A 10,842-nucleotide genomic window follows, 5' to 3' on the forward strand; every position below is an offset into this window, starting at 1 on the left:
GAGATTTCTAATATGACTATAAGTAGGCGTGGACAACAGCGGCCACAAAAACCCTGTTTTGAAACCCGTAGTCTTTAATTGTGATATAGAAGACAATTTTAAAGGTATAGGATTAGGGACAATATTGACATTTTATTTTTTATAATTATTATGATTTTAAATTATTTAAAATTGTTATAAAATATTAAAATTAAGTATTTGGGTGAATTTGCTATTTTGAAAACTTATGAAGGGTAAATCAATTAGGCCGGACAAATACGATATTTTGATATTTAAGAATGATACATACAAAATTTTATTTTTTAGTATTTAATGAACTAATTATATATTTATTATTATCTGATTTCAATATTTATTTATTAATTATATTATAAATAATTACATTTTTACTAATGTATATTATTTAATAGTTATTAGTAGGTATAAATAGTTAAAATATTAATTAATAAATAAACATATGATGCGTCAATGACAAACATTTCTGAAAAAGATTTAATATTACAATGATATAAAAATTATTATAAAAACTGATGCGTTCGTCATGGTTGAAAAATTAATAAAATGGCATAAATGTGAATCGTCTTATGACTCGAAAAATGCCGATATTCACATAATTACTGTCATTTCAAATCATTGTAAATCATCCAATAATTCTACGACTATTGTCTACTCCTACAAATGTGAATTGCAAATGTTCACACTTTATTCTTTTAGAAAATGATAAATAACAAGTGGAACTTTATGATTTGCGATAGATAATACATTATTCATTTATTCCATTGGGAAAAACTATTATCTTTTAACATCACAATTTGATGACTAATGGTTTCTCTTTTTATATATTGTTGTATCCATCCTATAAAAAGGACTTTTTAATTTTCTTTCGAGCCTAGTTATAGTAGCTAGATTAGTAAGGAATCCCTATTCTTTATGCATTCTTTATTAATACAAAAAAAAAATATTATGATATATTTTTATGGTGTATTTATATTTGTCTGAAAAATAAAAGAATAATAAAAAGTAATATGTTCTTTACAAAAGAAACACATGGAGTGCAATCAATGGGGGCATGATGATGAATAAAAAAGTCAAAATGGATTGCATATTTGTTTTTTTTTAATTTAATTCTCTTTATCAGCTTTAAAGTCTTGAAGGGGATGAATCAACATCCTTCCACTTTGTCCCCGATTTCATTTTTTATATATTATTTTCAATAACTATATTTATTGTTCTTTTGTTTATCTATAATGATATATAAAAATTTTTTGCAAAGCTATTTATTTATTTATTTGATAAACTAGCTTTCTTGTGTGACATATAAACTTAAAAGATATAAATAAACTAAAATTTACTCATTTATATACAATTACCGAAACAAATCACACAAGTCTCTAACATAACCATCTTTAAAAGCATTACAAAAAAATGCAATTTAGATAATTTGTATTCATTAAATATTACTATCTCACTTCCATGATGATGATTTTTGCTTTGTTCTGTCATAGTAAAGAGAATAAATGGGCACTGGCCTTTCTTCAGTACCTGGGTCCCACCCCCAATCTTGGTCCAACTAGGTCCCATGGGCCATTTCCTGGGCCAAAGTGGGCCCACCTATTGCGTATGTGTGTAGAAAAATAAATTGGTGACATGCGAAGCGATGAGATGAGATGAGCGTTTTGGTTTGATGGGTTGGTGTCGTTCAAGTGGAGACGTGGACCCACACATACAGACACACACTTGTCATCACAAATTATTGAGTATCATGTACACGTCAAAAGTACACCTTGTGTCCCAAATATTAACCATATACCGTAATCAAACTATAATAATATTGGTATTTGGGTTGATTTTATTTCTAAACACGATTAGCTAAAAATTACGAAAATTTATTTGTTTAAAACACGTAATTTAGATCCATGAAAATGCATAGAAGACAGACATAATAATCATGTACTACTGTTTTTATGTTTATGTTTTTCTCTCTCACATATAAACACACCGACTATGTGTTATTCTTACTCAACCTACCTTTGCTTGCATATCACACTTGAAATTTGTAGTACCATCATGTCAAAGTTTTTTCCATTCCACCATTTTGTTGCATGCTTTTCCTTTGTCTCCTTGTTTTCTACTTTTTCACCATAAAACCTTTTTACCCACAAATAGTTAAAAAGATACATACCACTATCACTAACATGTTTTGTTTTTTTGATTGGTTGTTGGGAGTGGGGAGGTGTTGTTGAAGCAACATCTTTCAGTGGAATCTTTTTTCACAAGGATGCCCTTCTTTTTGGAACCAAATGGGTCAAATAAGGTAGAAATTTTATTGCACAATGTACACCTCCACTCAACACGAATGCTTCATGTTTTTACTTTTTTTTTTTTTTTTTCCTCCAAGTTTAGCGATCTTTTTGTTTATAGAATGAAATGAAATAGAGAAAAGGCGGAGGCAAAGGGACGTGAGTTAATGACTGGAAACTAACTGTTTCCGGTTTGAGTAATGAGAAGGCTCAATCATGGTACTTGTTGTTTCATTAAAACCATGAAACAGATTGAATCTGCATCTGTGAGAGGTCAATTCGATTAAAGGGACCCATGCATGTGTGTCTTGTACCTTAAGGGATACCATGTGTACTATCTACACAAGTCAGTAGTAGTAGTAGTAGTAGTACTTCATGTGATAGATATGGATTTGAGACTATTCATAATCGTATAAGGTGGGTTTCAGTTCACAAGTTACCAAATGTAAGAAGGTACTAGTAGTGGTGTAGTAACTTGTGTTTTATGCTGTAAGACTTGTACATTGATGTGGAAAAAAAAAGGATGGTTTGTTTATTGGCAATGGCAATGGCCAATGGCCAATGATGATGATTGATGAACAAGACCACGTAACTACTCTTTGGATTTATGTAACAAATCAAATAAGGCCCAACCCAATCTGGTTGCATTATTTTTTTTGACCAAAGGTAACAACATATATATATCTTTCTTGACACATTAATTTGCATTTGCTACCTCAACAACCAACATCAACATGATACATCAATACATCAATACATCATAGATATACACATTCAACTCACCATGCAAAAGTACTTCCTCCTCCTAATAAAAATATTTCATTCTCAACATCTTTCACCCACTGGCACACACGGTTACATATCTTTATAGCCGAACCCTGCAATTTAATAATAATCATTATAATTTTTCTTAAAATAAATAACATTGATTTAAGTTAATCATAATTCATAAACAAACCCCACCTTGTCTGCAAGTGGATCAAAAGCTGCATAAAGTTCAAAATCCGTTGTCACCCAGCATAGTAAAACTGTAACATAATTCAATATCATTGAAGCCATTACATTATATATGTGTATATATGCATTTATGTTAGAATTTTTGATTAATAAATTTTAGTTGTACCATAATTTCCGTCCCTTTTAAACTGGGTTTTGTGGGGTCCGGTTTCTTTATGGTGCATGGAGGCGTAAAGCTTCTGATACGCTCGATACAATCTGTATTTGTAAACATAAAGATAAAAATCCAAAATGTTAAACATATCTTATGGGATGATTAAAATCAGAAACATGTTTATGCATGTTGAATTTGAGTAATTACCTTTTTTGGTGTTGGTGAGTAGTGATTGGAGATGAAAATTTGGAAGATACATATTGATCCAGATTCATACTGCGGTATATGAAATGCCACAGTCCATCGGGCCCACCGATACCTGGTTGTAACGATTCCTGTGATCTGTCACTCGGCTCATTGTGGAATAATGACCCGTAACGAGTTGAGGGGTAGAGAGGTAAATTCTCAACTCGCATCCCGCCTTCCAGTAAGGATCTTTGAATGTCACTTAGAACATTGGACTTCACAAGAACATTCTCAATTTGTATCCTATGAAAAAATAAATTAAATTATATGATATAGTTTTCGAATGTGTATTAAATGGAATGTTTTTTAACAAATGAATAAATAAATAGTTAAATACATACCGACAATCTTTTAGATGAAAGAAGGCATCAGAATTAGATGTTAGCAACACCAGGTATGTATCATCCTGTAACAGTCGCTAATGAGTAGTCAAAAAATATCATTAAAAAATTAATAAAAGTTTATCCACTTACATCAAAATAATGAACATAAGCATGTAGAAAGGCCATGGCGTTGTATCTTGGTAAACATATGGGGGAGAATGACTCAGATGTCCTGCATCAAGCATATAACATTTCACACACACACACACATAATTGATGTGGAAAACAAAAAGTGATGGAATAATGAAGTTGCCTAAAAGATTCAGATGACATGACAAAATTAGCAAGAAGCAGCATGTCATCAGGATGAAGTGGTGCTTTCTGTGCACCTACAAGGCTCACAACCTGCATTTGAAGAATATAAACTACATAAAAGAAATCCATTTATGAGGTAAAAAAAGAAAAAAATACCTTGTATTTACACATGAGCATTGAATAGATGACGCTTGAATCAGAAACATCTTGCAAGATAGCAGCAGCAGCTTGCCTTGCTGTACAAGGAAGGGGAAGACAGGTGTATGCATGAAGAAAAGAGGCAGGGTTCCTGAAAAAAAAAAAAAATGAATAATTTTTAGTTTTGTATTTTGATGGAATAGTGAAATTTTGAGAAATAAGATAAAACGAACCAACTAAAAGAGTGGAAGAGGGAAGAGAAAACAGCATCTGTTCCTCCAAGTAAAGGTGTCATATCAAACTTTGGATTCTTCTCAAAATATCTACTTACAGACTCTGTGAGTATAAGCACCATCTGCATTCCATGTAAAATGATATATCTCAAATGTATAAAATCATATTATAATGATAATAAGAATGTAAAATAAAAAAATGGTACTAACCTGACCATAAAGAAGCTCCAGTTGACCACGTAATGACTCATAAGGCTCTTCTGTACAGCTTATGCAAACTAAATAAATTGGTCCTTTTACAAGAAAAACCAACTGTACACCAAAAAAGAATAAAAAAAATTCATATTTGGTTTTAGTATATTTTGTTAAGATTACAACATTTCAGACCTGGTGTTTTCCTGCCCTAATCAAATGAATCCGGTCACCCCTGAAAAAAGAGATCAATGAACCAAACTATTAGAGTTAAGAGACTCTTTCAAAAGATAAGAAAATAAATATAGAACAACAAGAGTAAATCCACTTGTATAAAAAAAAAAAAGGGGTGGTGATATGTATATAATATACCCGTCTTCAACAAAGGAAATAATGGCTTGTAGAGTTGCTGAAAATCCTGCTAGCTTGTGTTCATTTCCATATCTGAGTGCCACATTTTTTCTTAGGATATTCATATATTCCAGACACAACAGTGAAGTATCTGATATATATATATATATATATATATATATATATATATATATATATATATATTATAAATATGGAACTTATAAAGCAGAGGTGGACCTCGAAAATATAGGTTTTCCAGAGTGACTCAAAACAAAAAAATGTTTCTTCCTTTCTCTCCAAGACATACAAGTGTCATCCTGCAGTTTATTTATTATTAAATTACATACTACTGTTGATAGCTATAGATTACAGGTATCAAGCAAATCTCTAATTATATGAGATCTTCTCCACCACACATGTAAGTGGTTATGAATTATGATATTTCAGTATATAGATTATAGAGAATAAGGGAATACAATAGTTACAAGATATGCTATATTACTAAACCGGTTTTCATTATATAATGGTGGCTACCACATATCCATGTTTGGGCATGTATGTACCCATAAATATGGAAGTATACTTTTGGAATATATATTTTATAAAGTTGTGCTTTTTCTAAAAAGAATTTTTTTTGGGTGTAGTTCTTTTGAGAATGGGATGTTACCCAAGAGCCACTCATGTGAAACAACTAATAATCACCATAGACATAACTTTATCTGTGGGGGAAGAAAAAAGCCATATGCGCATCCAACCTTTGATCTATTTGCTTGAATGGGAACCCTAAATCATCAATGCATTGAGGAAGATTTTGAGATCTAACAAGCATCATGAATTGGCTCAGCCATAAAAAGAAGGGTAAGGTTTGATGGGTATTATAGGGAATTTATGTCTACAAAGAAAGAGGGGGGGAGACATAACCATCTTTGTCAACTTTGACAGGGTCATGTATCAATATATACTGGTGTTAACCTATTTGGGCGTGACACTGTATAAATAAATAAATTTCCAACACACTTATGACTTATGAGTGTTTTGGACATTTCATTATATAGAGAATATGGGAATACAAAAACGACAAGATATGCTAAGTTAATAAAGAGAATAATATCCTAACTAATAGAACAACAATTAAGCTAGCCATATACAGTCGTGGCCTGAAAGCATGTTAATGAATCAAAATCTTTGATTTTTCTCATGATATACTGGTAGAAGCTCTATCAGTAGCAAATCAAAATTTTTGATTCTCAATAATATTCAGGAACTTCGAAATAATAGATCTCTTATACATTCATCTTTCCACCAATCATTCTAATATGCATACCAAAAACTGTTGTATTTCAGAACTATTAGTTGCAAATTACTAAAACTGTGGAGGCCTGAAACATCAAATTGTTCAAAATGCATGATTTAACTTACAGCTTAAAATTCGCCACCAGCATTAGGACTATACAACTTTTGGCATGAATCTCCTCACTATCCATCCAAAAGGTTCACAAACAATAACCAAAACTAAACAGAACAAGATAGCATTTTGTGATGTTAATGCCTATAGGTAACAAGCCCAATATACGGGGTTCTGAGATTTATTCCACATTAATGGATCGAGTATATAAGCTAAAGAAACACAATTAAAAACATATCCTTATACAATGGTATCTGCTTGATAGAAGTCATAAAGTGACCATAGAATTTTTTTAATTTCATGAGAAACCGGTTGGACATTTTGATAGATTATCTTATCAGGAAGATATATCTATGCAGAACTTAATAGTTGCATGGATGCTGGTAGTTGGATTCTATGGATGTACGTTAGTTGTAATAATTGTAGAATAACAGCCGAGAATTAGAAAAAACTACTCAATTCAATGTGACTGATAATTTTCAATCATTTTTCTTGAAAAAGTAACGGTTACCGGAAATTAAAGAACACATATTGATGCCTCAAAAACTTACTCACCTCATCAACGTGCCGTTTACCAGGAACCCACTGTGATTGAGCAGAATGCAACACCTCTCCATCGTTACCCACGGAAGAACTATTATTCCGAAGCTCCAGAATATCATCAGCTCCAGACGCACTAGCGGTACCACTACTAGTACCCATCTCACCGGCATACCCACTGCTACATGGGCTTGACGTAGCCCCATCTACCTCCGAACTATTCCTCCACACCCCCGTCTCCGTGGACAGGTTACTCTCCCCAGTCGCATTTATCAGCCTTTCCGGTTCAATTTCCCTCGAAGATCCACTGGCTATCTCCGTGACAGGTTCGGGATGATCATCAGCAACTGATGTCTTTTCTTCGTCAATTGAAGTGTTCAATGCGATTGATGACAACTTGTCTTCGATAGCGTCCAGGGAGTAATCAATTGAACCGGTTTTAGGTTTTTGGCCGGCTGATTCTTCGTCCTCGTCGGAGAATGACGAAGAGCTCGCATTTGACGTCATGGAAGGGGATAATCTATGAATAGATACTTCCAAATGTGCCTGTTAGGGTTCAGCAAAAGGAGAATTTAGGGTTTTGAGCAGAGAGAAAGAGGAGCGGGAAGCAATGGCATCAGCGTCGACAACTCGGGATCTTCGTTCGTTGGAAACTTCAGTCGACCAGAGAAACAAATACGGGTCGGTAACCCGTAACCATACCAACCAAATTTGCTTAGCCCCGATGAATTTAAAAGTGATCGTAGTCGTAACTTCTATTTTGGCAGGAAATACAATTAACCAGAAACTAACGTTCTTTAAATATGGATTTTTTTTTTTTTTTTTTTTTTTTTTTTTTTTTTTTTTTTTTTTTTTTTTAAATGTTATATTCTCAATCTTTTATCTGAAAAAAGTATTGTTCGGAATTTAATCATTTAAATTTATAAAAGTTTTAAAAGTACCATTCATATTTAAAATGATTTTCCAAAAAGTCATTTCTATTTGAAAAGGTTATCAAAACAAATCATTATTCTAAAAATCATTTTTTCATAATGCATCATGTAGTTTTTTAACCATCTTCATAGTATTTTTGCATCCTCAACCCACATACTCAAAAGGAAATATGAAGTTCGTATTTATAGAGGTGTGCCAAAAAAATCGAACGACACCAACCCCCCCCCCCCCCCCCCCCCCCCCCCAAAAAAAAAAAAAAAAAAAAAAAAATTGAAAAACTAACGTATTGATTTTTGGTTTTCAGAAAAAAAACATGTTTTTCAGTTTGATTTGTTAATATAAAAATAAGAAAAGTAAACATATAACAGTTTTTGGTATTTCTGTTCGATTCAATTTTTAGTTATAAGAAATCAAATTTAACAGGAAATTTTGATTTTTTCTAATAACCAAAAATCAAACATTTGGTTTTTCAGAAAAAAAATGAAATAAAACAATAGATCTTCCGTTTTTTTTTTTTTTTTTTTTTTTTTTTTTTCTGCATACCCTATTAACCGTCATCATATTTCCTTAAGGTTACATGTCTTATGTTGAAGTTTACGCATGATGATACAAATCTATTAACGATTTACATGGTTGCAAAACATTAACTCTTAAGCTTTATAAAAAATGAAGAAAAAAAATATCAACTAAAACAAACCATGTTGAGTGGTTAGTGAGTACTTTGCATTCTAAAAAACTGTTTTTTCATAAAATAATGATATTTTGTTTTTTTTTTAAAGAAGACAATAGTGGTTTTTCTAAAAGAAATTAATATTTATGGTCTTTTGAAGAAAAAACAATTTTTTTGATAAATTATTGAAATTTTAATGGTTTTTTTCAAAATTCCTTTTTAAATCCAAGTATTTAATAATCCATAAATCGTTTTATTTTAAAAGTTAAATTGTTATCTTAATATTATAATTTCTATAACAATGTTTTAATTCATGAAATAGTTAGATATTATAGAATATGTTGGATAAATAATGGTTGGATGGGTCGTTGCAACCCAATCTTATCCCTATTCAACAATATTTATTTTCAACTACACGTATTTTGGCCCATCACTTAACTTGCCCGTTTTATCAACTATACTTCCTATACTTTCTTTTCTTACAAACGCCAATAATCAAACATGGAGAGAAAAAAATATTACTAAACTAGATCTAAAGTTTTCATATGACAATCGTGTTATGTGAGAATATGCTTTACAACCATGTTTTGTTGCAATTGCATGTTTGACTCATTTAATTAATGAGTGAAAAGATCCTAAACTGGGATTAGAACTATTAAGAAATAAGATTATCTATGTAACCATAACAATAGTGTTTTCGTTCCTGAAAATGATCAAATAATACAAGGAATTGGAATTAATAATCTTGGAATATAACTTGCAATTCAAATATGAATTTGAGTATGAGTTTTGGCCTTAGAACAAAAACCTAACGTTAAACTTGAACCTTAAACGACGGACAAAAATCATAACTAATACAAAATCCAATCCTAACATTGCTATGTGTACAATAAACGTCATTTCAAGATGTTGAAATACATAAAGGTATATTAACAAAAAGAAAAAATGTTTTTTTATAACCATTTAAAATAACCAGGATTTTAGATTTAGCATTTTATGAATTTAACCACTTGATCTAAAATAGATTGTTTTAGAAACATAAAATCGATGGATATCCATCTATTCATGAGGTCTACTATTTAAAGAACATCTGACATGTGTTAACCACTAAGTTAGGCATTTTAAAGGGCGAGGCTATGTATTCGAAGATGAATACATTGTACTACTGTAGCATGTTTTTTTAGTGTGCATGATAATTTCAAATTACCTATTTTGTCGCTTAAAATAAAAAATAATTTATCTGAAATGAAACTATACTCCGAAATTTGAATAGCTTCTCCAAATACAATGAATTTAGCAATAAAATTGGTTTCAATTTATATTGTGTAAAAATCTTTGTCTAACATAATAATCTTAATCCAAAATCTAAAGAGTTTTTAATGAAATATAGCCATTTTCGCTTTAAGATAGGTTTTCAATATGTCTTTTACAATAGTTATGTTATATTTATCGTGGTTATTTGTCTAATTAGGTATTATGTAGATAAAAATATTTATTTAAGGCGATTAACCTATCACCAAACCCAAAGAATTTGTCTGAAATGAAAATCTCAAATTCATCACGACAATACCACCACCATATATGTAGGAGCGCAACCATATGTGTTGTATGTAGGTTCATCACCACATGCACAAACATACACATCATGACGAGATTATTAAAAAGTTGGTTAAGGATATGGTGCAGCTTGAAAAACAGTTGAGATGGACATATTATTGTTTGAAAGTTTTGTTGGTAAATAGATTATTCAAAAATTGTTTATGGATCATGCAAAACAAAATTAACAATTTCTTTTACAAATTACAATTCTCAAAAGTCATATCCAAATACACAACAAACAATCAAACAAGATCATCAACAATATGATGTATAGACTCGACTTTCTATGTAGGGGTCCTTTTCACGTATCCAAATACACAACAAATAGTCAAAGCTAGGGAAAAAAACATTTTTAAAGTTCAATGTTTCAAAATATCATCAAATCATGACGATTATTCAACAAAATAAAATATTCAATGCACATGTTTATACTCCTAAAAATCTAAGTCAATTTCAAAGTCTAGATCTCACATTTGATAGTTCTGA

The 10,842-nt window shown here is 31.1% G+C and overlaps 1 protein-coding gene across 2 annotated transcripts; it reads right to left on the bottom strand.

Annotated features, from left to right (window-relative positions):
- Positions 1 to 2,922: 2,922 nt before the first annotated feature.
- Positions 2,923 to 7,942, bottom strand: LOC145032419 (SAND family protein). Of its 2 annotated transcripts, XM_078981225.1 has the most exons (14): positions 7,170 to 7,942; positions 5,447 to 5,526; positions 5,231 to 5,302; positions 5,054 to 5,093; positions 4,877 to 4,978; positions 4,667 to 4,788; positions 4,452 to 4,584; positions 4,294 to 4,385; positions 4,131 to 4,212; positions 3,999 to 4,063; positions 3,619 to 3,900; positions 3,424 to 3,515; positions 3,264 to 3,328; positions 2,923 to 3,178 (listed from the first exon to the last, which is right to left on the bottom strand). In XM_078981225.1, exons 1-14 carry the CDS (start codon positions 7,659 to 7,661, stop codon positions 3,080 to 3,082), a joined length of 1,818 nt encoding a protein of 605 aa, XP_078837351.1. In that variant the 5' UTR covers positions 7,662 to 7,942; the 3' UTR covers positions 2,923 to 3,079. The 2 variants fall into 2 exon arrangements, with proteins under 2 accessions (XP_078837351.1, XP_078837352.1); XM_078981226.1 differs by lacking the exon at positions 5,447 to 5,526 and having other exon boundaries at positions 7,170 to 7,231.
- Positions 7,943 to 10,842: the final 2,900 nt, after the last annotated feature.

This window comes from Lactuca saligna, chromosome 2 (genome assembly GCF_052625555.1).
Source record: "Lactuca saligna cultivar CGN05327 chromosome 2, ASM5262555v1, whole genome shotgun sequence".
Classification (NCBI taxonomy): Eukaryota; Viridiplantae; Streptophyta; class Magnoliopsida; order Asterales; family Asteraceae; genus Lactuca; species Lactuca saligna.

Bases quoted from the DNA above. Each gene is read 5' to 3' on its own strand.
- LOC145032419 (XM_078981225.1), bottom strand. From the start codon at position 7,661: ATGACGTCAAATGCGAGCTCTTCGTCATTCTCCGACGAGGACGAAGAA. The intron at 5,527-7,169 runs GTGAGTAAGTTT...AATAAACTGCAG, and splicing joins GTAAACGGCACGTTGATGAG to GATGACACTTGTATGTCTTG. The intron at 5,303-5,446 runs GTCCACCTCTGC...TGTGGCACTCAG, and splicing joins GGAAAACCTATATTTTCGAG to ATATGGAAATGAACACAAGC.